Source organism: Spea bombifrons, chromosome 2, assembly GCF_027358695.1.
Source record: "Spea bombifrons isolate aSpeBom1 chromosome 2, aSpeBom1.2.pri, whole genome shotgun sequence".
NCBI lineage: Eukaryota > Metazoa > Chordata > Amphibia > Anura > Pelobatidae > Spea > Spea bombifrons.
In genome coordinates this window covers 116812113-116839916 of record NC_071088.1, presented here as the reverse complement: position 1 = coordinate 116839916, position 27804 = coordinate 116812113, and the positions used below count along the sequence as shown (strand labels likewise).

The 27804-nt window shown below is 36.5% G+C and overlaps 1 protein-coding gene across 1 annotated transcript; it reads right to left on the bottom strand.

Moving 5' to 3' along the window:
* Positions 1-27804, bottom strand: LOC128473654 (twist-related protein 2-like). Its single transcript, XM_053455906.1, has 2 exons — positions 27046-27804; positions 1-887 (listed from the first exon to the last, which is right to left on the bottom strand). Exon 1 carries the CDS (start codon positions 27569-27571, stop codon positions 27083-27085), a length of 489 nt encoding a protein of 162 aa, XP_053311881.1. The 5' UTR covers positions 27572-27804; the 3' UTR covers positions 1-887; positions 27046-27082.

Sequence of the window (27804 nt, the reverse complement as noted above, 5' to 3'; positions counted from 1 at the left end):
AGATTCCATCTGCTAACATTTCCCCTTTTACTTGATCTAACTCAGAATTTGTGTTGCATGTAATAGCAACGCTAAAATAAAAATATATTACAGCTTTTTAAATTATTGACAGTAATTTAATTACAATTACTGAATTACTATACTGCACTGTTTATACAGTGTTGTAAATTTTCAGGTTATGTTAATGTAAAGTATTATTTGTTATGCACAGACAATTGGTTCAATCACCAAAATAAATGTGTTATAGAAAATATGTATTTAATACCAAAAAGCAAAGCTGCAAAGTGCGAAGCCTGAAATATATGTGATGCAAAGCAAAAAAAAATTCATTTAATAAAAACAGGGTGGGTGGGTCGCTAGCATGCAAGTATTTAACTCTTTACATGCCCAAAGTGGTAGGGAATATAGGTTATCCATAGGTTAATGTGCAGCAAGGGTGCATGTACTGAGCACTGCTCTGGCACCCAAGGGGTTAGCATTGCTTAGCAAGCTATTAAAAAAAAAATACAAGCTCTGAATTGTTTTCCCGAAAACGATTTAAAAGGGAAACAAAAAGCGACAAAGAATAAAACATGAATGTTCATCTTATTCTTCTTGTGTTCTGAATAAATAATCTCCACAGGATTTTTTTTTTTACAAGTAGATGAATGTCCAGCCTTGGTTTTACAGTCCTGGTGATTTTTTATTTTTTGCGCCATCTTCTGTTATGAAGCTGAAATCAAGGCTGGTTAAGTCACAGCGTTCTTATGGTTAAAGTTATGGCGTATCCCAGCTTGTAGATTCACATCAATTCACAAATGGCTGCTGGAGCAGATAATATTTTGGAGGCATCTGATAAAGTTGACCTTTTTTTCAGCAGTCTATTTGAACATCCAGTCTTGAAAAGCCTGTTAAGATAAAATTGAAAAGAAGGTTTACTTACTGTTCTAATTTAATCAAAGTAACAAAAACATGTTTCATACTACTGTAAATTATCCATACCAATACAGTTATCGTTTTTATATAGCCCCATCGTCATACCTGGGAACTTTCTAGGTTTCACAAGACCCGAATCCTTGCCAGGCCCCGCTCCCCGCCCATTTTTCCTTTAAAGGCCCCGACGTCAGCAGGAACTCCCATTAACGTCAGCGGGACTGCCCAACAAAATCAGCGGGACCTCCCACCGCAAGGGAAGGCTCCGGACAGCCGTAGCCCAGAAGTTCCCAGGTATGCCCATTGGATTCTACAGTATTGTGCAATGGGTAAACAAAACATAACAAGTAGTGCATAACATAAGAATTTGAGTTTGCAAACTATGGGATAATGTAGATTTAATTAACAGAGATATATTTTTTTAGGAAACTGAATCAAGTTGTGACTGTCACAGGGTTTGAGAACTTTTCTGGGGTTTGTGTGCAGGAGATGGGGTTAAGGATCATAAGCATCCATATCCAGCTCACCCACATGATATATGTGAAATTATGAGCTATGGGATTTTAGTGGTCTATGACCGGGGGTTCTTGCTATTCTTATGACTAAGGAGTTTACTGTCTGCTATGAACATATGTGGGTGGAAGGCTAGGCCAGTAAATACAAAAGAGTTACCAAAAAGAATAGTCTGTTGCAACATTCCTAAAGCAATACTAATGACCCTTTCAAAATATTTAGAGCTTTTAGGACAATGTAATATTGCCTGGAATGAGTATTCCATATAAACTCATTCACCAGGAGTCACTGAAACATATACAAAGGCTATGGGGGTTATATATAAATGACGGCCCTTGTGCAATCACTTTGGCAACCAACAAAATGTTCCTGTTGAGTAGGTCCCCTTCAATTACTTTACACAAGAAGTGTTCTATTACCATTGCTTTGGTCAACAGTATTTGTCAGAATCCTCCAAAATGATCTATACCACTGATGTTTTTAAATAAAAACACAAGAAAATTAATGGACCTCATCAGTGTGGTGTTAAACATATTAAAATACTATTAAGAGTTTTAAGAGATGTCCCCACAGTATGTGACCATACCTGGGAATTCTATGGGTTTCACCCAGAGACACCGGAAGAAGTTTTGACACACACCATTTCCCCCTTAACCAGCGGTGTTTCCGCCCACTAACAGGGGGACTTCCTGCCCACATCCCGCAAGGGGGGATCTGGGTAGCTAGAGCCATAAAGTTCCTGGGTATGTTGGGTACTGCTGGATAGGGCCACAACACATATTCACATTTAACTCACTGCTCCTGTAGAAAGACTCAAACCTCTGTAACCGCAGAGAGTTAAATAGAGAAATACTTTTGAAAAATGGCGTACAGTATTATATATCAGATGGGAATGTATACAGTTTCAGTACATTAGGGTACATCATTTCTGTACATAAAAAACTGCAGAAATCGTGGCTGTCTTCAGAATATGACATCATATCTCAGTGCATTGCTTTACTCACAGCTAGAGAGAGACCAAGAGCGTGACAGAGAAGGAGGTGAGCTCTGCCATTGTGGGGCCTGCAGCAGGAGCCATGTTTTGCCCCTGCTTAAATGTAGAAGCTTTCAGGCCTGTGATTTTTTTTGATTTTTTTTTTAATAAGCTTATAGGACCTCAGAGGTCTCTTCAGATGGATACAAGAGAACTTTGAGGTCTTGAAAGCTTTTGTGCCTCTCCATATTTTACTGTGATAGCCCCATAAAAAGGTATCACCGTTGACTGAAAACTACATCTTCTCTTTTACCATTATGGGTTTATAGCCCTAGATCTGTCAGTTTGGCATCCAGGCTGTTCTGGAAATGCAGACTACAGATAAAGCACCCTCTCCAAGGTATGTGTTTGGAGGTCAGTTGGTGAATGAGGTGAAACATTTCACTTAACTCACCATGCATTATGAATGGCCAGACCAGGATTCTCGTGCAAGAAGGGCTGATCCTGGATAATGCATAGTTCAATATATGAAATCTCTTTATATTTCAGAGTGGTAGTGGGCTGGAAATTAACATCAATTCACATATAATTAACCCCTTAGATTAGTACAAGTGTTGTGTACATATACAGTATATGCCCAGTCCTTCAAATGTAAATCTGTTCATTTAATTATAGTGGAACTTTACAATTATTTCCTTATATCAATATGGCAAAAGTAGGAGTCAACATAATCCTAGCCTTATTTTCAGATAATATGTGTAACAGAAAGAGGCCCAACAGGGACCGATGCCAAAATTTCAATTCAACCATCAAACATGCCTGCTGTTATGTCATGCATGCTCCTATTTGTTCATCTTGTTATTGTGTTTGAAATTAAAATCAACTTCAGGAATATTGAAAGATTAATATGTTTCCTGACAGCGTGTGTTTTGGTGCGGCTGTGGATTATGTTAAGAGCAATCAGTGTGTTTGAGTTAATTTTGGATGAGAGTGATTAGTACAGGTTTATGGCAAACTGTGGTCAGTATAAATGTTCATCGGTGGGGCTAATGGGTCAGTCTTATAAAAGCGCATCATTCGTTAACCCAAGGGGGGTCTTCTGTAAAGGATGCTGAAGTAGATTTTACAGGTTAAATTTTAATACAATTTTAGAATTTGGGAAAATCTTTAAAATGAAGTATGTTAACTTTACCATCGTAACATGAGAATATTAAAACCTATATTTTAAATGACTAAATCCATAGTTCTGTAAAATACTAAACCAAATGTTGTATCATTTGTTTGATATACTAATGCTGTCCTGCAACAAATAGAAGGGTCCATGATACCAATAATCTTGGGCCCAATTGACATTTAAATCCATAAGGCACTTTTATCTACCTGATTTATCTGCATTTGTAGTCCAAGTGGTGAGATGAAATGTTATCTTGCCCTACCTACAATCCCCTATACGAATACAGTCTTCCAACCCAACAATAGATATATCCCAGCCCTTTTATTTTTTAATACACTATTGATCTGCTGGCATTGCATTGTCTTTGAAAATATGCTACACATGTGGGTTCATCTGTAAAATCTTTAGTTTAACTTTAAGTTGATAGCTTTCATTGGACTAACAAAGAAACAAATATTGCCTCTGAAGAAGAGACCTTTAAAGTCTTGTGTCTCTAAATCTATTGGCCCAACAAAAACATCTTCTCTTAGACCAATATCCATTTTTCTTTATCTGTACGACAAATAGCCAGGGTGTAAATAACAGTCTTCACTGCCATAGCTGGGTTTTAAACAGTCTTCGGCAAGGGAGGAAAAAAAACATGTTTTACGAATATCACCAAGGGCTAGAACCACAGTCTATTATTTCAAAGAAAGCAGAGCCATTCCTGCTGTAATGTATTATTAAGATATTGCGACTAATGTTGTTCGAAGGGTTCATTTGGGTCTGAGGAGTTATGTGAGATCTATGAGTTGATTTGAAGGTTCTGCAAGGTATTTACTTCAACTGTTAGATAGCTAGATCTCACCTCCACTCCATAAGATCCAGCCAGATGAATTTGCTTAAAATGTTATAGCCTGATCACATTATATTTTACTTCAAAACAGATGGCACTGAAAGGAATCCATCCAAGAAGAGGGAGCGTGCTAAACCCCCTGCCCTCTTTTCCTAAAAGGGATTTTGGTCATAAAGAAAGAGAAGTATGGAAGTAATTGAGGGCTGAGATTAGCTCTCCTTTCATCTTCCAAAACATCCTGTCCCCAGAGATGAAATACTGAGTGAGGGATATGGGAGCTTCACACGCTGCAAATAGCGGAAAAATCCCTTGCTCTGATTTAAAGAAGCTATATTCCCTGACATGCCACAGAATTCCGAATATGCAACTAGTACACAAATTGTATAGAACAGACGTATTAATTAATCCCACTGGAAATAACAAATACCTTTCATAAAAAAGCAAATAACTTCAAAATAGGGTAACATGCTAAATTTATGTTAAGTACACAATTTGTATTCATTCTACGCAGCCCATTCTATAAATGTAAGCACTTGTTTGTAATTGAATAAATATTATTTTATACTGTAGCTAAAAAAAATCAATTCTATACTTGGACAAATAAGAAAAAAGTACAACAAACAACTTAATTTCTTATGAGAAAATACCAACTTATTGTGAAATATCAACCCAGAGAGCAATTTCTGTAAATGCAACTGATGAGGATAATTAATATGAAGACAGCTGTATTATAAAGACTTGTATATGATAACCATGTTACTGGTAATCATGTATTCACATGAATAGAAACAAAACCCGTTATAGCATAGAAATGAAGACATTATAAGTAAGCACAGAAATGTACAAATCTTAATATATCAGAACTGCCACATAAAGATGGTATGGTAAGCCACTATTAAGTGAAATTACTCCTAATTTAGATATAAAACCACACATTTCAGTCTTTTTTTAGTTATTATTTTAGTTATTATTCTTGTTATTGTTGATAATGATATAATAATACCAGGATGCTGGCATTATTTGAATTCTTGGAGGTTTGTTGGCTCGCTGTCCCCATTTTTGCCAGTTCCGCAATTCCAACTCCATTCTGTATTATTCATGTTTAACGATCTAATATAAGCACATTTCACCGATTCTTGGACATCATACTAAATAAAGAGAAATCAGTGGTAACATTCCACTGGTTTCAATGATGATGCTCTACAATTACAACTTTGATCATAATTACTCTTTATAAATCTGACCTGGTCTAAGTTAAATCAGCATTAAACATTTTAACGTCACCCTGTCTCTAAACATGTACCTGTTACATTTAGTACTCCAACCTCAAATCTGAAAATGAGTCTTATATTTTCGTATCTTATCTATTTTTTAGGTGCCTAAAATACTGGCTATATATAGAGATGTACTGTTTATAAGAGTTATTTCCCAAATGATTAATCTCTGTTTAAAAGCTACTCAAATGCGTTCTTTTTCTTTAACCTTCTTTTGAATTTTCTGTACGGAAACCTTTTAAAAACAAATTGATTTACAGCGGAGCAGCAGGCAGTGGGCATGATTAGTAAGAAAGCAAAAAGATATTATATTTTGGTGACAAATAAGAGCCCATTTGATGTGCCTGATTTTTCCCAAAGTAGAGACATTAATCAGCCATTGCCGTACCTGGGAAGTCTCCGGTTTCACCCACCAGTTCTCCGGATCGACACCTGAATCCTCCGGGTCGGGGGAGCGGTGTCCCGGCATGCCCCACTCCCTGCCCATTTCCCCCTTAAATTGGGGTGTGTCCGGTGGGACCACCCACTGACGTCAGCGGGTAGTCCTAGCCACATCTCGCAAAGAGGCTCTGGGTAAACGGAGCCTAAAAGTTCCCTGGTATTGTCATTGCTCTTGTTTTGGATTCAGAATAACTTTATGGCTATCCCATGCATGTTTATACCCACTCACTGTATTAACCCCTACCACGTCTAATGAGAGGCCATTCCATTTATCTACCACCCTCTTTGTAAAATAAAAGTTCCTACAATCCATCTAATGTACCTCTGACCCCCAGTTTAGAAAATGGGAAAAACAAGTCTTACTGTAAATTTCAAAATATTTAAATACATAAAAAAACTTTTAAAAAATATTTTTGAAAGGTTTATTGTTCACTTTTTGCTAACACAGAGGCTAAAAAATTTGCAGACTATTTTACTAATGGTTACTAAATTGTAATTTTTCATTTTGGTAAAAAAAATTAAGCTTTGGGATATTTGTGGATTTTGTGGACAAACTTCGATAATATTTTTTATATGTGTTAGAAGCCTTTTTCTGAAGCCATACACGGTGTCAGAGAGGTTTGCGTTTGTTTTTTATCGTGTGAACGGCATGCCTGCTTCTCCTTCGTTGTACAAATTCCATTTTTTGGGAGCGATTTCTGGCGTTGGCTTGTATGTTGCAGTGAATAAATTTCAATTTGATTTAAGATTCCAGCATCACCTCTTCCATCTTACTAAATGAAACTAAGTCTAAAAGAAAGTGACAAAATACTTTACAAACTGACTCTAACTTGGCATTTTTAATCCTTGTTCAAATATCCACTGCATAATCTGTCAGCAAAATCTTTGTTTTTACTGTGGTTTTCTTAAATTCTGCTTTATGACTCAACCATGATTACCAAAGACCTTGGAATGGCTGTGGCATTCTTTCCTTAGCGTGAAGCCCAAAACAAGCCCCAAACCATAACTGTATCCTTCACATCCTACATGGCATACATCCTGAGATAAATACGTAAATCGTTTAACCGTCGAGTATGGTAAATTTAATGAAGAAATCACAATAAAATGGGGTAGAAGAGATATTTCATTACAGATGGAGCATAAATGGATCACTTTAAGATACTGAGAATGATGCCCATAGGTACACTGTGAAAATTATTTGATCAGTAACCCAATAAACTCAGGTTTCTTCTGCAAGTTTTTACATTTTTTAGGGTTACCAGGTGACATGACAATTTTTGCTGGATATTATGTGGAATCAAGTAGATAAACAAACACAGTATATATATCAACCTCCAAAATAGTTAAAAACTACTTTGGGAAAGATGTCACTTACTCGGGTCCATTGGGAACAAGTGCAACCCCGCAGAATGTATTTAATACAAGCTTAATTTAATCAAATCCATTTGGAGTGCAAACAGCAATGCTTACTGCCAACTTTATAATAGGGCAGGCTGTTCCAAAATCACAGGTTTAAGCTGGAATGTCTATAAATGAATGATGTTTACACAGGAGTTAATACGTACCCCCCAACAATTTTTGGGTGTGTGGGTGGAGTACATGTGAATATCACCCAAATAGCACGGACCTCCATCAATTTTAGAGGTACCTGAGTCGTTAGGGAGAAATCAAAGGATCCCACCAACCGGCCCATGTGGGGAAGCTTGGTAGGACAGTGCCCTAAAATCAGGACTGTCCCATGGAAAATGGGACAGTTGGGAGGTATAGTTAATATACAAAGTTAATATATTGGCAGGGGGGGGTTACATATAAACACCAACAAGTAAAGAGGAAAGATATTAAAAACCTAGAATGTCAGTCACTGGGAGTTGGACTATATACCCTTTTATCTACCATAAGCTGCATAGTGTTCTAATTTGGTACCTTGATAAATAAAGACTACATTTTTATATATACTATTTATATAAGTCAAGAATCACGGTTCCCATTGCGTGTGTCTCAGAAAACTACAGTTAAAAATGATTGCTGTACTCGGTTACCTTTTTCACACAGAGGGGTCATTAATCAAGGCAATATTATGTTTTAAACAATGTTTATATTCTGTACAGGCACTGAGAGAAAGCCAATACTAATTATGTTATGGCATTCAATAGCTGCTGAAATGATGAGCTGTAAAAATGTATAAAACGTATGTATCAGAACAAGCCACAACCAAGATGTTTAGTTTAATAGCAGGAGGGAGAGACAGCTATTTATTTTACCCAAGGCCCGGCTGGGCTTCCCAAGAGCTGAACATTAAAGGGACAGCTTAATGTCCTTGACACGACCGTTAAAGAAGAATGCATATTATGCATGCTTTAATATGCATTTGTCAAAGCAATAAAAAATAAATAAAACACCTGTCCTAAAAGTTGCAGCCCTGGTGCTGCCCCCCTACCTCTGTGATGCCCTTAAAATTAAAGGGAGTGTTCACTCCACAAGAGCGTGGGGGTCTGAACAGACCCCCCACCCACAGCGTTCTCCGACCCAGCTCTAGAGCTGAGTGGCAGTAAGTATGTAATTTGCAGGAAGATACGTTCGGCCAAACACATCTCCTGCACAAAAAATAACTGGGGGGCCGAGGAAGGGGCATATGAGGGTATTCTGCAGAATCCCAGCATGCATTGGCAAAAGACGCACCATGAAAAACTTTGGCTTCAGCATGGGGGAAACACTTATAATTTAAGGCATGAGTAAATGGAATGTATTAAACAATCAGTGAACATAATTCATGTTACATCCAGCCAATATCTGTGATATTGTTATCTGGAGAGAGTGCTTTTGCTAGAACACTCTAATGTGTAATGCTTGAGGTTATAGAAAGCCAGTCAGCCATGGAGAGCTACAGGGTGTTGGGACAGTGAGTTGTTGCATGCTTTTCAACAGTCCTGTTTTTCTCGCATTGTCCTGCTGCCCCAGGTAGTTGTCCCCCAGCGGTGGGCATGGGCCAATTGGAGAGATTTCTCCGGAACAGCCCTAGCTTTAATTCTAGAATGAGGGATGTGGGTTCTACTCAATCATTGTAATCCTTCTTTACCTATTACCGGTATGAAGTTATTGAGAAAATGACTTAATAAAAAATGTATAGGGCTTGACAGCCGAGTAATACTGATGGGTGTAGCTGCAGCTGTGGAATGCACAAAGAAGCCTTAGTTATTGCAACTCCTAAAAGTTTTGAGTTTTTCTCTATCTGTCAACACAGTTCTTGGCTGCTAAAAAATATATATGTTTGTGCCTCTTGAATAGGCTTTTAACCAGCATCTATTACCAAAGTAGTTACTGTACATGCCAAAGGAGTTTATTCACTAGCAGGGGACTTTTGCATTAGACAACACTGTTCTTCTGTATAAGCATACCTGGGAGCTCTTCGGGTTTGACCTGGAGCCTAGGGTGTCTTCTCTCTTTATCCATCTGTTTAGCCCTGCCCTATGTGTGGCTAGCCCTTGCCAAAGAAGGGCTAGTCCTGCCTACACTCCCACTAGTCCTAGTCCCACTCGCTCTCAAAGGCTCTCCCCCAGAATAAGAAGCGGTTAGCCTGCCCTGGAAGGTTCCCATGTATACTCATAAGCATAATGTAAGTGAGCTGAAGCTGCAACCCGACTGCAGGCTCCTACATTCGTGAATAAGCTAAACAAAGTCCCTATAAATTTGCCAAAACGGTCATGGGAAAATATAATTCAAGAAAAAAAAAAGTTGTTTCTCTACTTGGTTTGCTGGAATCCAGCAATAAATCTCAAGGTTTTCTTTTTATAACGTTTTTTTTCTAAGGTTTTTAAGATAATCTACTAAAGAGAGACAATGGTGGCTTCATCTGCCTCCCCTTCAAGATCGATAAAATACTTTCTTCCTGCGAAACGGAAATTGATGCATTATTGTACTATAAGCAACAAAATGGTTAATCTCTTCTGTGCTATAAATAATGTACATTTATTACTGGAGACCAACCAGGCAGTGAAAGGGTGAACTCTATAACACATCCCTGCGTGTTTATTTTATTTCCCACAACCCATTGTTTCCCAGATGTATTTTTATTTATAATGGAAAATACGAGGTTTAATTGACAAGCCTTGAAAGAGAGAAAGGAGGAAAAAAAATCTGGCAATGTATTTTAATTGGAAATAGCTATGTTTAACTTCAAAGGAAATTACCCTGGGGTTTTAAGGGAATGTTTAAAGGGAAAAGGGTAATGAAGGTAAAGGGGTGTAAAATTCGAACTAATTTCGCAACTACTGCAAACAAAATTTGGGGGAATCAAGTTAACATTTAAGTACAAACAAGAACACGATAATGGAAGCCTTAATTAGGGGATCCAGGGCCAACGGCTTAGACATGGTGTAAGGAAGTTTTACATTACTGAAAGCGTAGGCGATAATGGAAACCTCCCAACAGGAGTAATAGACATACATAGGATAGGCATAAAACTGTCTTGAATCTAAGACAAGAACAAGGACTGATTAGGGTCTAAGTCTTTAAATCAGGAAATATGGATGACCAAGATGGGCCAAATGGTTCTTATCTGCCATCAAATTCTGTTTCTATTTTTATGGGGTGGGTGACCACCTACTGCCTAAGAACCAATACATGGCTATTTATGGTTTTATGATTGTGTTCCCGAATGTGAACATATCCAGCCTTGTGTATTTTTATAGCGTTTTACATCCCCCCCCCCCCCCGTTATCTCAAAAAGTTATTTCGGGTGGTGTGGCGGAGCTGTGGGGTCAAAAGGACGACAGGATAGTTCTAGATGCGTGATTTCAAAACCAGAAATTCCTACTATTTTAATATATAAAAATTCTAGTGTGTTTTATTACATCAATTTCTGTAATATATCTGGTGCTGTTATGTCCCTGGGAATCAAATACCAATAGTAAAAAATAAAGCCTTGTTCAGGTCTCCATATAGACTTTAAGCTATTTCATTTAATTTAAATGAACGTATAGAATTTACTTGCAATAGAAGATAAGTATATCATGCTGGTGTATGAAGATATCAGCTCACGCACAGTATGGCAGTTAAGTTAGAAACAAAACGCTATACAGCACAAAGACTTATATTAAAAAAGACAACTACGCATTTCTGTTAGCATTGCATTGTAAATCATACAGCGAAAAGACAGTTTTAATAATTTTGAATAACAAACATTAAGGGAAGTATAAGTGATGTATTGCTGTAAATACCTTGCAGACTTTTAATATATTATATAAATTATAATATTCCAGAAGAGAGTTTAAGATTTTTCGGTGTAATCACACAAGTGAGTTGTGATGATGATTTTGCTCTATGAGGCTTGTTCTGACCCAAATGTTTTTTTAGAAGATTGCTTGGGACTTGATGCTCTCTAGATCATATATTAAAAAGGTTTGGGGCTCCCAAAGGTCCTCTATCTTTCCCCCTCCCATTGTTTTCATTTATTCTAGAATGGAGATACTAGAATGGAGATACATCTGCACCACGTCTCTTTTTAGGTCTGGTGGCTCTGATGCAGGACTCTGATGGTCCTCTAGGTTCTAGAGTCTAGTAGTTGATGTACCCCCATTACATTTTATAATTAAGCCACTGCTACGTAGGCTATATGAGAGAACAGAAACAATTCAGAACATTTCCAGAGTGAAACAGCGACAAAGGAGACTTTCCATACAAAACTGCGCTTTATAGTGAAATCAGAAATGAAAATCTAAGAATTTGTACTATGTTAAAAACAACATCTGGGAGTGTAATGCAATGTTGGCCTCAGCTAATAAGCCCCCCAAAACTGTTACCATCAGAGATCAGTCACAATTAGGTATAGTATAAACTACAGTGTTACAGGGAACACATCTAAAACAATGTTTTGTCTAACATGTTCCTATGTGATTCTCTACTATTTCCCAAACTAATATTCCAGTTTTAGCTTCTGAGTTGGGTAATTAAGAAACAGAGCAAGTGAGATCCAGCTCAAGTGCACATAAGTAGGTATGAGCTCACAACATGACATCAACAGGGTACCACCAACTTTAACAGAGAGTCAGGAACATCTCACAGCTGGGGAAGTCCTGACCAATATTCCAATAAATGGCTGGCAGGGTAATTTGATTTGATTTCTGGGAAGTTAACGTACTAATTTCCAACTGAGTGTATCTGCTGAGTTTGGCCTTTAGTACTCTGGAATGCCATATGGTAATTGTTATTAGTTTTTCTTTTTCTTTTTACAAATTTATAATATATTGGGTGAATACACATGTCAGTGTCCCACTTGAACATAGATTTAAGCTAGATATGGATAAGTTATTATTTTTAAAACTACTAGGTTCTCTACTGTGTTCTCTGTTTCTTTGACATTGTCCCTTTTCCTTCAGAGCCTCATTTGACATAGATGAAGGTCAATTATCGTAAACTTTGGGATTAAAGGGAAAAATTAGGAATTGTATTGCACGCCTAAAGAATAAACATCTTACATCAGAGCTGTATATGGACAGCATTCCATGACCACTGCATAGTAAATCATTTCCCTTTATATAATGGCTCTTTGTAATCAAAGGAAAACAATCCAAGCTGCACTGGGCTTGAAGTTTGCATGATTTGTTAAACTGCCTTTGGCAAAACTACATTGGTAACAGCCTCGTAAAATGAAATATAAAAGTGTTTGAATTCATAAGAGCAAAATCTATTAACACCTTCACCACCAATGTGGTGGTGGTACACTCCTTGTACTGAATAGGGTTTATGAAATAATGTGTTGTACAATGTCTTTATGCCAGTGTATTAAAATAAGTAATCTACCCCCAAATCCCCTGTATATTGAACATGCAAACATGTATTTAAAAAAAATATATTTTACCTACAGTACATGTCCTGAATGTACTCAATTTCCAATGTCAGAACCAGGCCATTTCATTGGGTTTGGCTTTTTCTTTGTGAAAAAAAAAATATTAAATGGTTCTTGGAACGTTGTATTTTCTCCCACTCATTGGTTCTGAAAATCTACTAAATGAAAGTTTGCAGGGATTGGCAACATCATTTGAAGGAAAAAAATATCATATTTTTCTGTTCACTGATTTCCAAAGTCAGAAGCCAGTGAAAAGTTGATCGTTATCATAACTGATATTTGCATTATAGTTTGGCTAGCTTTGAGCCTGTGTCCAGGCAGGTTGGATTTTTATGATACATTATTTAGAAAAAGTACACTAAAACTAAACTCAAAAAAATAAAAATGTTTCATTTGTAAAACTGTACATTAGTTACTGTACTTTTGTTTTTAATAGTGCTAAATGTAAATAATTCAGTAAATAGATAGAACATAGAAACAAAACATTTCAGCACATATAGTCTGTCCGTTTGTCTCCATATAAAGACTCAAACCTTAATCAGTCCTTGGTTTTGTCTTAGACTCTGGGTTATCTTTATGCCTGACCCATGCATGGTTAAATTTCATTATCTTATTAGCCAAAATCACTTCCTTACATGACATATAAACCCCCCGACCCTCAGTGGTGGACACCAACACCGCTAAATTTGCCTGACAAATCCCAAACGTATATCAAAGATAGAAACAACTATCACATTGTTCATGACATTAAAATTACAGCAAACATGTATCCACACATAAGCCAATTTATGCTAAAACACAGTCAACGTTTCGACCCAAGCAGGTCTTTATTGACATAACAATATTAATGGCATAGTAACGTGAAAGTATTAACTTTACAAACGTTTGCCTTTGCACTGTTAATTCGAGAGTGTGCATAGGCATCTACTGCAGCCTCTTATTTCGATGACGAGTCCCCTATTTATATACTACATAGTGTTAGAAAATGTGGCATTGCTGCTATGTGCTCAGTTTACTGCTTTTATGTATGCTCTTATATAACTTATACCCTTGTGCAGATTAACACATCCTAAAATTCTTCCCTTTTGGCTTTTATGAAGCATTGTTAACTATTCTTCTTTAATCTTAAACTGTTCATATAGTTCTTAGGTGTGTTGCTTCGACATATAAATAGCAGTGTAAGTGAGAACAGGTGCTGTACTTTATGTGCAGGATATGCACGGAGAAAACAGACAAGAAAGCTGCAATATTCTTGCTTTTCCCCTTTCATCTACTTAAAAAAAAGTTAATAGTGATCTGGTTTTCACTGTATTAATAAAAATATTAAAAACTGGGATTTTTCCCTGCAGTTATATCATCAACATCAAAAACACACCAGAATAGAAGAGTTTTCCATTTTCTTTGCCCTATTTTGGAAGTAGATAATGGGAATATTGCAGTGAACGGGTAGAGAAGTCAACAAATTGACCTGGAAGTTAGGCAACCATACTCAAAGCCTCAACGACAAATCCATTGAGCTTCTAGGTATACATACCTCCCTATAGAACCTTCCCTGAGTGCCCTATATTTACGGGTGTCATGGGCTGGAAAAGGGATGGGGCTTATGATAACCCCACCCATTCTTGTGTAATCCACCTATCGGTGCATGTCCATTCAACAGAGCCTTTTTTAATTGCTTGAATCCTGCCATCTATAGTATTCACCATCATTGTATTTTTGTCCTTACATTGTATGGGCCCAGGTTGAAGCTAGAGCCACCATTGTCACAAATCAAGTTTATCAATCAAGGCACATACATTTTGTAATATATGGAGGCAGAGTGCGCTCACACGGCAGAGATCTTAGCTCCGTATTCTAAGGGACCACACCGCCCTTCAGTAAGCACTTAAATGTCCCCATACAATGCAGATACAAGACATTTTGGAACTCACATGTCTTAAAAATTAACCATATACATGATATTTTCTTAACATCAAGAAGAATTGGAACTCATGTAACCAAGTCTAATCATAGAAACATACAATTTGACAAACCTTTCGGCCCATCTAGTCGGCCCATTTTCCATAAAAAGAAAATCAGTCCTTGGTGTTGGCTTAGACTCATGAAAGCCTTCTACCTATCCCATGCTTCTTTAAATTCCCTTACTGTGTTAACCTCCACCACTTCTGCTGGAAGGTTGTCACAACTATCTACCACCCTCTGAGTAAAACTTCCCTACATTATACAAGTATCTAAAAATTCTAATCATTAAGTATAAAACCCAATAAGCAGTTAGGTATTGCTGAAATCACGTTATTTATGAGGCACATGTTGAGTTTTTGATTTAGTTTCTGTACATGTGACACGTGATCACGGTGTATACTTTTTAACTGATCCAGAGAAAATAACCCATTTTCAATAGATGATGTCCATAAGAAAGATAGGGAATGGGTCAAAGTAGACTTTAAAACCCATCTCCCCCAAGTACCACTAGGCATATTGTCAAATCTGTGCAAACTAATGCAAACTGGAATTTTTGCTCTGCTTGTCTCTCATTGGTTACACGCGATGCTCCAATTAAGAAAGTAACAGACTGTTCCATGGCGTCCATCCTACTCACACACAATGTGAGTCCAGAACGTTATGTGACTTTTCGTGCAGAGGCGTTAGCAATTTTTTTTAAACATACCTAATTGAGACATACAAGTTCAGTACTTAATCATGTATCGCTGGATCTCACAATCAAAGCGGCTTTAGCGTTAGAGAAATATCTCAAGGGACATGTTGTCAAAATTTTACTAAAAATCCCATGTTTTTCAATTGGCATCTTCTAGTACATGCAATTCTATTTTGGTGAAAATATCAGATATTTCTGGCACTCTGCTTTTTAACATTAATCTTAAAACTATAACGTTCTGAGAAAAATATTGCGGGTATGTTTGATGTCCTCAAAATGCTTAGACATTTTGGACAGATTTAATTTATGAGCAAAGTTCTGTCTTTTGAGATCAAAGTTGTGTTTACTCAGTCTTTTTGCATTAGGAATAGACAGCACAATAGATGCCACGAACGTTTGTTTCAGAATTTTTTTTTAGTATTAGAGTAAAACCATATGCAATACATTCTTTTTAGAGACATACAAATATATGTCACCATGGAAAGAAACAGCAACTTTTAAAGGCGGGTCGGTGTTTTGGAGCAACATCTAAATGTAGTAAGCTGGGAATAAATGTAATGTGCATTGTCAGAAGTGAGTAAAGGATTAAACAAAACATTACATGAAATGTAAAAAAATTGCAAACTGTATTTTTTTTCTGTATTAGCTACCAGAAGTATTTTCTCTACAGTAGAGATTGTGTTTCAGCTCCTTTACTTCATTGTGTATTATAAAGGGCCAACTCCTCTTAGCTTCTTCTTCAGGAAGAGCTTGGCTGTCCCTGGATAATGTTTAGTTATTTCAGTGAGATTTCTCCAAAGTCTCATCACCCATTGATTTATGCATTATACAGGGCCAGCTCAGAACCCTGCTGGAGAAACCAACAAGGGTAGGAGAAAACCCCAGCTCTCCTATCAACTTTCCCTTTAGTGAATAAACTCCAGAGATCCACAATCTATGACATCTCACACATCAACAGAAGAAGCCACAGCAAGCATAACCCTGATAATTGTGAGGTTTCATCCAGGCACCCATCACACGTCCCATCCGATGAAGAATGTTCTAGTAACCGACTTGCTGCTTCAAGTTTAAAACAAAAAATAGATTGCAATAGTTGTTGATATACATGTTGGATGGACAGGAACAGTGTTACCTTGAGAAGATTTCCATCGTATTAATTAAGAGCACAATTGTTCTGAACACAACTCCATTTCAAAATGTTCTAGGTGTTGAAAGACCATGAAGCACAGCTCATTTTTATTTATTAAAAACAAAATATATTTTTATTATTTTTACTGCGGAGCTGGTAAAAAAAAAAAAAAAGTTGTCACTGTACTACAAAAAATAGACAAAATGAAGCTTAAATGAGAAAAAGATTCCCAGTGTCTAACACATGCTTGTAATAACAAAGGAGCGTTAGGGGTATGATTGTTAAGGGCAGGCTTGCTCTCGTACACTACAGCTGAGCATCACTGGAGTTGAAGACAGCAATATCTACATCATTTATTGCCATACAGTTTATACCTTCTTCAATACATGCTGCCCTCGGCTACTGTAGACTATGCAAAGCCTTTATAAATTAGTAATGAAATCAATGCTTTACATATCAATTTAAAACTTTGTAGTTTTTTTGTCCAAAGCAAATTGTGATGTCAGACTGTATTCTATTAACACATAAGCAATCCGGGAAAAAAGAGACAAATCAGGGTATTCCAGACAAAATATTGAAATGTAAGCAAAAAAAAAAAAAGTATCATTTTAATTATCCTGCGTTTCAAGAATTTCATTTGCACTCTTAAAGGCATATGGATTCTGTTTTAAGTGGCCACATCACCTGCCACAATTGTTTTAAACACGGGTTAATAAAAATGCCTGCGTTCCTCTGCAGTCTCCGGGGACCCGCTTTAATCTAAGGCTTCAACAACCTTTGCTGTTTGAAGTTCAAGTCCTGCACTGAATCAGTTTCACTTGTGGAAATTGCACGAGAAGCCTTGTTATGCTCTGTCTTGGTGAATATGTTTGCACCTGTTCAAAAAGCATAATGGCGGCCTCATAGCATGCTACAAGCATATAGAACGAAAAAAGAATAGAAATAAACAGTTTGTGTAAACCATGGTGTTGTTAGGGGTTCTAAAATTAATAATAAATCATCTCAGTATAAGAGGCCATTCATCAGACAACCTTATGCACAAATGTTCTGTCCAGTCGCTTAAAATATGAATGCAAAGTGGCTTAAATTACCTTCCCAGATCGCCACTCTGCTAATAGTGATTTATAGGAAAAAAGGGTTCCCGTTATTTTGGTTTAATAGACCCCCAAATAAGACGTTCATGTCCGAGGGGGAAATATTTAAGGAAATTGCCATTGGTCCCCTGGCTAATAACAGTTATGGTTAAAGGTGACTATTAACACATTAGCAGCATAATGAGAGCAGTTAAAATACAATAGTTATCACTGATAAACATGTGGGACAAAACCTTTTTTTGGTAATTTAATCATGTTTTGAAATACTCATATATATGTCCAAGTATTTGTAATAAGAATAAACATTTTACTTAAAGGGTGTCATATTTACAATTTGAAATAATTCTATATTTTATACCTCTCCACTACTGTGTGAGAATGTTGGCTTACCTTGGATGACCTTAGACAGACATCGCAATCTGGACAAGGGCAGTGTTGGCTATTATGTGCAAAACTGTTCACTAGATATTGGGCTAAATTACTGAAAGCAGTAGCCTTACATTCGGTGTCTCTGACTGGCTGATGGGCCTTGTAGTCCAATAAAGTACAGATGCCTTGATCAGGCCAAATTACCCCAAAAATAAAGCAAAGCTTATGCCAAAAGGTAATAGAAGTTGTTAATTACTATATTTTTGTTTCATTTGTAAAAGGTCTCTGACATCCTGTACACCAAGTGTTTCTGCAGGGAAATTATATGGATTTACCACATGAAAAGAAATCTGGATTCTTTTATGTTTTATTTATTTTTCCCATACTCTCTGCTTACTTATCAATTTTATTTATTTTTACAATTCACGGGGGTATTTAGGACTGCATGCTCTAAGGAGAGACATGTCTGTCTAAACTAAGACAACTCTCTAGCTCCTTTGCTTTTCTATCAACTCTGTGATCAAAGAATATGGAAAAAAAGACGATTTATAGAATAGTTTGGGGATACTTAAGCCCGTCCTTGTAATTTAATTTATTTAGGCCTTGGTTTAAGGAATGAGATCCCCACATTTTGTAGATTACTCTTGAGATCTTTCTATTTTATAGAGGCAAGGCGTTGGTGCTGAAAGAGTTAATATTTAATTGTGAGCCCGCCTCTGACATTATTTAGTCCTTAAAAAGCTCTTTTTCACTCAAAATGCTAGAAGGTATATAAGGCTTAGTAGTTCATAAGACTATTAAACCTAAGGGTAAGTAGGTAAAAGAATAGCTGAATATATATATATATATATATATATATCACATAAAGCCTTCCGAGCGGTAAACATCTGGCTATGGTGGCACAAAACACCTGGCTACTCCTAAAATGCATTTCATAATACAGGGTGACAGAAAAAACATTACGTTTTGAATACATATTCCAGGTGCTTTGGGTTTATCAAAGCAAGCACTGCGCTCCGCATCTCCACGTATGTTTGTAATACTGTATTCATGTTAGCGTTCTCACATCCTCAATAAGAAAGCTAAGTAGAGAACTGAACACAACTGGATGTGTTAAAAATGTCCAATTTGTTATATATAAAATGCAGAGAAGTCTATGCTTGTTGACAGTACTTTTCGCATAAAAGTGTAATCATTAGAATATGATCACTAGAACATTTTATTTGTATTGCATTCTGTATAACAATCTTAGACATCAATTTTTATCTAATAGAAAATATATTAAAGAAACAAATATATGAATGTTCGCTCATACACCAGAGCTCGAGACCTCCTGCTTAACAAGCATCTGATTGTTTTCTATATTCTTATTGCGTATTTGGGATATTGATGATTTTTTTGTTGCAGAATAAAATTTAACATTTATATTCCTGATTAATTTTACAAATTTTTTTTTCCGTTCCTTTCAGACTTTTTTTGCCAAGCTTGTCCCTTTACAGTATTTTTACCCTCTCTCACAATCAGTATGTTTGTCTTCTATCTTGCCCCCTCTTCCTGACAGCTTTGCTCCTCCCTTTCTACCATCCACCTCCTCCATCATTCTACGTCTTCTATGCCCCACTTTTTCTTTCCTCCAACCTGGTTCTGCCGTTATAATCTCTTACTCTCTCCAATCCTCCATTTATCTTTCTCCATTCAGACCCTATCCTAATGCAAAATTATAGATGGCGCCCCTTTTTTCTTGTCTTGTATCCTCTTTGATACCACTATTGTCTTTCCCACCCCATATCAATGCCCTAACTTTAATTTTTCATATCTCTGATCTCTTCCCCGCCCTCTAACACTTTGTTCTTCATCACTTTATTGTATCTTAAATATTCTTCCTTCCCTACATTTCCCTCTCAGCATGAACACATTTATTTACTTACATCTTATATCTTTACTTCAGCTTTCAAGTACTATGTCTTCTATCACTTTTCTCTTTAAAAAAAAAAATCCAAAAGGAAACACTGCTATTTTGCATTAAATCAAAAGCGTTTTATTTGTTATGTATGCTTTTGCTGGACATGGCCGTAGAATGAAGGAAATGGATTATAGGCGTTCTAGCTATGTTGGTGACCCAAGCACCATACAATGCATATACACTTTATAACTTCTCATGGACTTGTTGAGTTTGTGATTTTAACTAAAGGCCCCAAGGTAATATGATTTTACTTCTAATAAAATAATATAATAACTGATGAATCAGTGAGACACAAGAGCCAGGATATTTAACTTAATACTATAGGTGTGGGATTAATTTTCTAGATTTGGTCACAGTGTAACCGTTTACATCTGTAGGACGCATAATTTAATTTCCTATAATCTAGTTAAGATTTTTGATCTGTTGAAAGTGAAACCATTGAATATTAAGCTGGGAATGCCATACTAATTTACTAATAATACTATTATGATATACAGTTTTTTCAGCAACGAGCAGCCATATGTTAGGTGTGCAGCGAACAGACCCCACGGGATATGCATTTTTTTGTCTGCTTAACGACTATATATGAAAGTTTAAATTTTTTGGGTTATTCGCGATTCACAGACCATTTCTTGGTTTTCACAGGTTTCTTCAAATCCAGAACCCAACTAAATAGGGGCAACTTGCAGGAATCTCTTGGTACCCCATTTGCCACAGGTTTCCTGGAAGTTATATAATTTCAAGGTAGGCCCGACGTGATCAATTGGACCTGGCAGTAGTTTCCTCTCTAATTAACAACCCCTTTTCCCCTTGAAACATTTTACAAAAATTCCCAGTTGCAAATTTTCATCTTGAGGCTATTCTTGGGCCATCTCAGCCCTTAGTGAAGTAAGCCACAAGACTATTTATCTATAGGGATGTTTCTTCTGGACACTGGTGAAGACTTACTAAACAAGAGGAGACCGTAACTTTAAAATATATGTAATAAAATGTACTCCCACTATATTTAAATTACAAAATCATTGTAACTGTCCCCAAAAATGCAAAAAAAAAGAATTAACGCTTCCTTACAGTATGTACTTCTTGCAACACACGCTATCATATGTATCTTATGTAGTATTTCGCTTCCATGATCTCCTTTAGATCTTCAACTGCGCTGACAGAAAGATGTTCTGTTATTAATTAGAGGGGTTTAGAACTAATCTGCTTTATTAATGACAAATAAAATAGCCTCTTAGGCAGTAAGTTCTCATGAGCAAAGCCATATTCCGTTATTATTTTACTTGGTATTTATATGATTTATTTTTTGGTGTTTGCGGCACAATGTCGTTCAATATGCTGACTCTTGACAAAAGTAATACTAGCTTTTTTTAAAAAAAGGGGTCTATTAATCTAGACTGTAAGCTCTTTGAGCAGGGTTTATTATACCACACTACAGACTATAAAGGCACTATACAAATCAATGGATAATAATAATAGCAGTATATAATAAGATATTAATAACAAAAAGCGTGATAAGAAATACTTTTATAATTGTTATACCCTACTTGATGTGTTAATGCAATGCCAATGAAAATGAGAAAATATTGTAGCGGGGGAGTTTTATACCATGCCTTTTATCAGATACTGATTTTAAATAGTTTTCCGATTACTGACAATAGATTTGAAGCACTTTGACCTTGTAATGTAAACCGAACTCCTGTATATCTCAATATAGACACTTTATAGACAGTTCAGTTTCTCAACAGGAAACACCTGTTACTTTTCTCGGGACAAAAGAAGTGCACACCTTGGATCTAGAAGGAAAATCTCGCTTTGATGCTGAAAAAGATTTCAGCGTTTATACACCAATAATAATGTCAATCAGACTGCGAGACTGCTGTGTTTTATCATAATGTGAAAAGTAATACTGAGCTACGAGAGGTACGGTAGAACGTATCCAAAGGATATGCATCATGGCTTATCCAATCATTTATTTCTCATAGCAATGTTAGAGAATGTAATCTATAAACTGTACTCATTAATAGACAGAGAGAGATTAGACAGCATGTTAACATAGTTTATACAATATTGCTGATAAGGAACCCATGGAGGTTTGGACAGTTAAGTCTTTAATGCTTGACAGATCCATTTTGTCGGTTACTATATCTGTCACAGCACAAGCCCAATTCATTTTGGTGGATTAATATTAAATATTATGGTTATAAATAAGATATGCCCCGGCGGTAGTGTTAATTGTTACAGTTTATATATATAAATATATATATATATATATATATATATAATTATTTATTTATGTTTATTTGTATTGATGATCTGCACCGTGCAACAATACCGGAAAAGATAAAACAGAGAAATGTTTTTGCTAGAACATTAGTTTGTATGATACGTGGCTTCTGCACATACAGAGAACTCTACAGTGGGTGATTTTTAACGGCATTGCCTTCACCGTGAGCTCCTTTACCTCCGCATGTCACTTTGGTTTAACCCTTCTTGGTCTTTATCAGTACAGAAAACCACAGTGTTAATATTAAGATCTACTCATTACCTCACTGTGTCTATGGTGTATTCTGTATGATGTATGTGAACCCAATATCATGAGCATATATATGTTTAGTGCAAAAGTGCACCTGGGGAGATCAAATATTGTGGTGCAATATTTGAATTTTGGAAGAAAAAAAAAGACAGATCTCTGCACAGAATGTTTTTGCCTTAATCGTATTGATTTTAGGCTATGATTGCTAAACAGTTGTGGGGTTCTTTGTAAACACTACCAGGCTATATCACTGCAGAGTCCAGGCTCGGTGGGCTTAGAAGACGTCCCCTCCAGGGCAGAACAACAACGGCGGCCAGATTACATAGCTCTTGCTTTTAATACTGACAGTACATTTTACTCAATACAGAAATAATAAATACAGAAACCGCCATTCACGAGACAGCCACTATATTAGTTATATAATTTCTAGTTTTCTACAAACACTTTTTAACCCTCTGTGCCAAGGGAAGTTGTGAAACATGTCACATATTTGCTGCCGCTCTAAGGGCTAATGCAAAATGTGATGTTTATTATCTGGAAAGTGAAAAAAGTCTTTATTTCTGCAATGTATTTATCAAAACCATGCTACATAACCCACCATGATATAGTTTTAAGGTTAATTTTTCTTTTCTTTTGGTTTTTGGCCATAATTTGAAATATTGCATGTGTGCAAAACCTTTGGAGTGCTTTCAAAGGCATGTTGGACTTTTTCTTCGATATTTTTATGCAACTATATACTTTTTCGGTCGGTATATTTACTATAAAGGATTTTTTTTAAAAAACATTTCTTAGAGTTAAAAAAAAAAAAATGCATAAAAAGAAAACCTACCAAAAACCTACAGATACTTTCTCTCTCTAGGTCAATGTTAGTAAAATGTCAGACCACATTGTCTTAAGTTATTTCTCAATCACAAAGAAAAAATATTATCAAGGAGTTCCCAAGTGTGAAACTCCTTGTACAATTGTGTATGTGTATAGATTGATTGATAGATAGATAGAGGAAGCATTCTATTTAAGTACTTGTTTGGGTCCATACTATTGATACATAATAATAATAGTCTTTCTAATCACAGAGAATGCTGATGGAAGTAAAGTACTAGTGGGAGACATCGTTAAATGGGAGATGTATTTTCCGTGACCATAAACATTTAGCTTGCTCTCTGCCCAGTTCTGCCCTGGCGTGTATACTATACATTACAGCCACTGCTTTCCGACAGTTGACATTTGGCGTCTCTTTGATTTGTTAAAGGTCCTTCCTGGAGCAGAGAGGTCAAGTGTTAATGAAACAAACATGATTTTGACATTTGTCTCTGAAAATTGACTTGTCTAATAAAACTTTTTTTCACCCTGTGGAGGGCTCGAAAAAATATCACCTTAATTGTGTCCTGCTACTGGTAACGTGATATGTTTTGACAGCTATTTCATGGGCAGAAGCACAACAATCCCTTTAATTTATCTTTATTTAAAAAAAAAATCACCTTGCTCCGCAGGTCCTTTGGAGACAAAATCAGTTCTCCAGTCATACATTACATACAATTTTACATTTAACTGTACTTAAAAAAGATAATCGTATAAGGGAATGTCAGCAACGGGTGAACGCATTTGTTCGTGTATACACAGCTGTCATTGTTTTTGGGTATTATGTTTCCGGGATAATTCAATTAAACATACCATTTCACATTATCTACCGATGTTTCGGAATACAAGTTTAAAATCCAGGACATCTTTAAACAATACCGATGGGTTTTGGTAACCATGCATGCTTGTGAACCAGCTAATGACGCTCATATTCTTTTTTAACGAAAACTTCTACAAAGCAGTGATTTTTCATTTAATTTTCTTATACTTAGTTTAGTTTCTCTTAAACTTGAATGACAAGGGGAGCGAGACTGTGGCCGAAGAGTAATTGTCACGGGAAGGCAATGCCAACGATAGTTCTGGAAACCAATCAAGGTTATTCACCTCTGCCCTTTGGTGATGTGAGCGTATAACGTGAGGTCAGTACACCTAAATAACTCTGCTAGACAATGCGTCTATATAAAAATTCATTAAGCTACAACTATAACTATTATTATCTTTTATTTATATAGCACCAACAGTTTACGCAGCGCTTATTACAATACATATATTCGTATGACAAGAATATTATCGACAGACTAATACAAACCAGTACATTAGGTGGAGAGAGCTCTGCTCGCAAGCTTACAATCTTGAGGGAACAATAACTAACACATGTCCATCGCTATGCTAACTACACCTGATATAGGTCAAACACACCGTAAAGGGAAAAGAAGCACATTTTGGAGATCGGGCTACATAACATATCACGATATTGAGACGTTTAAAGGATTTTCTTTAGAGTTTATATCAGACGATCTAGGTACCACAAAACAGGACAGAGCGGGGGCTACCGAACAGCTGTATGGGCTGTAACGATGTAGCGTTCAGAAAACCGACAATAACAAACGTTACTTTACAAGTGTCTGTCTCTAAGGTATAACCCATTGGCTGTTTCCCAAACAAAATACGTAATCTGTCCAAAGTAGACGATATACAGCAAAAAAAAAAAAAAATTAATATATAGGATGATGAAAAACTGTCATTTCTCTTCATAACAGACTGTATTTTATGCCACTGCGTATAATTCTGTGACATGTACATCATATATATTGCAAAATTACAATGTCATAATTTACAGTGGATTATGGACAAAGCAATGACAAGTGGAATAGATTTTTCTCTCTGGTGACAGAAACCTCTCCACATTTTTATGTTACATCATACAGTCAATATACTAAAGTAAGAGAAAAATCTGTATTTTCTTCAAGACACGCTTGCCTTTGAAAAGTGATAATTTAATGGAGGGAAAAAACATCTACTATAAGCTATAATGCTTGATTTGAAAAATAAGACGTACATTTTTATGTCTTTTTGAATGAAAAAAAGTCAGTCTAATTTTCGAGCAAAAGGAGTTTTAAGGTATTACTGTTGTTAACTATTTTTTTTTAAAATATTACTCCCCAGTACATATTTCTGGTAGATAACTCAAATAGTTAATCTTTATTGTATTGTTGCATGTTAACAAATAATTTCTGTATCTGGCGTTGCGCGCTGACTTAAGGCTATTAAGAAAAATACTTTATCTGATAAAGTCTTTATCTGATTCTTGCAGCATCGTATATATATTCAGCACCCTGGGAGATTTCAGAACATAAGAAGCAAACATGTTCTGCCGCAGGGGATCTTACAACAGATCCTGTGTGAATGTGTTAGCCGGCAGGGTTAAAATACTGTCCATGTGTGGCATTATAAAAAAAACAATGTGATGCTTTCCATGTAAATAAAGAGGATATAGTTCATACATAGTATACTGACTCCTATGACGTTGCACAAACTTTTCATAGAACGTGAATACATAACATGGTGATTCTATAGAGTGGGGTTAATGCCAACAGAAAATCAATTTGGCAGATCCTCCTTAGTACGTATGAAACATTGCAAATGAGAGCCTAGTTTGATCAGTTTGTATGAATAAGTATTCTGTGAAATGTAACCACTTCTGGCAAAAGAAGGCACAGTGTGGCAGAGAAGAACCTGTTCTCTGGTGATAATACGGCCTTGGCCAATGAAGACTCCGGTGTAAGAGTAATGTGCATAGGACTTGCCAAGAACTAATTTATTCGGAGGGAAATGACACATGCCACGCAAAGTGAATTTTGAAAATGGAAAATGCAATTTGTATAGTAGGATAAAATCCACTATTTATATATAAAAAAAAAATCAAAAGCACAATTTGAAACATGTTTTTAGAATGAAGAGAAGAATTCTGCTTCCAGTTGTAAGATAATGTAATAATTTTTATTTGACAGGCTAAAGAACCTTATTGGGTTTATAAAAACTATAACCAATAATAAACACACCAAAATTAACAGGTGTTACTGCGGGCAAGAGTTCTTGGTGTCACTATAGATGGAAACCTCAAAATGTAATGGGGTATGGCGTTTATAGAATTATAGCCATTCTTAACATCTATGTTTGATATACTTGTTGTATTCACCATTGCACTTGATTTTCAATTATGTTGATATTGACTAAATTCATATATATAGCCTTTATTGTATTTATCACCAATACACTGGGATGATTTTATAATGATTAAATAAATTATTCTGGAAGCACCAAATGGAAAAAAAATAAAATAAAAAAAAATATTTATATATATAATCATCCAAATTATGGGTCAAGACATTACATTCTTTGGACACGTGTAATTTAATGCAGACGTGACATAAGCATTCTGTGCCTGAGGAACGGGGCAGTATTTTCACATACCTTCTCAACATCAAGCAAAGGGGCATCACCTGAGAGCTCAGTGAGACGTTGACATAGACCAGGCACCTTCCATTCTCCACACGGAGAAGGCATAGCTGAGCCTTTCATGGGCAAGGTAGTTACAGCTGGCAATCTTGTGGTCCAGTTCATCGCTCTGCAAGACCTGGTAGAGGAAATCAATATAGCGTGAAGCCAGCTTCAGGGTCTGTATCTTGCTCAGTTTGTCAGATGGCAAAGTAGGGATGATCTTCCGCAGTTCTGCAAAGGCATCATTTAGAGACTGGGTGCGCTGTCGCTCCCTCACGTTGGCAATGATTCTCTGAGTGTGTACATCCTCATAGGTTTCAATATGCGGGCTCCTCTTATTACGCTTACAGGGTGGTGAAACGGGCTGCCTCCCATCAGCTTCCTTGCCTACCAGTACTGTGCGCTTACGCATGGCCTTCCTCTGCTGGCGTTCAGCCTCTTCCTCGCTGGTTACCAGGCTTCCTTCAGGGGAGTCAGGACATACTCCTTCTTCCTTCATGTCGGATGGACTGGCACTTGCTGTCTGAACTCTTGATAAGATTTTCCTCCAGGTGAATGCGAGAGGATGTGCTAGTAAGGTTGACAGGACCTTGAATGTGAGAGAAGATGTGGTTACCTAAAAAAGTGGGAGGCGAGGTAGCTATTGGGTATAGTCAGAAGAACTTCCCAGCAGACTCAAACAGAGAGTGTGTGCTCCTAAACTCAGCAGTCTTCCTGAGTAATGTTCCAATC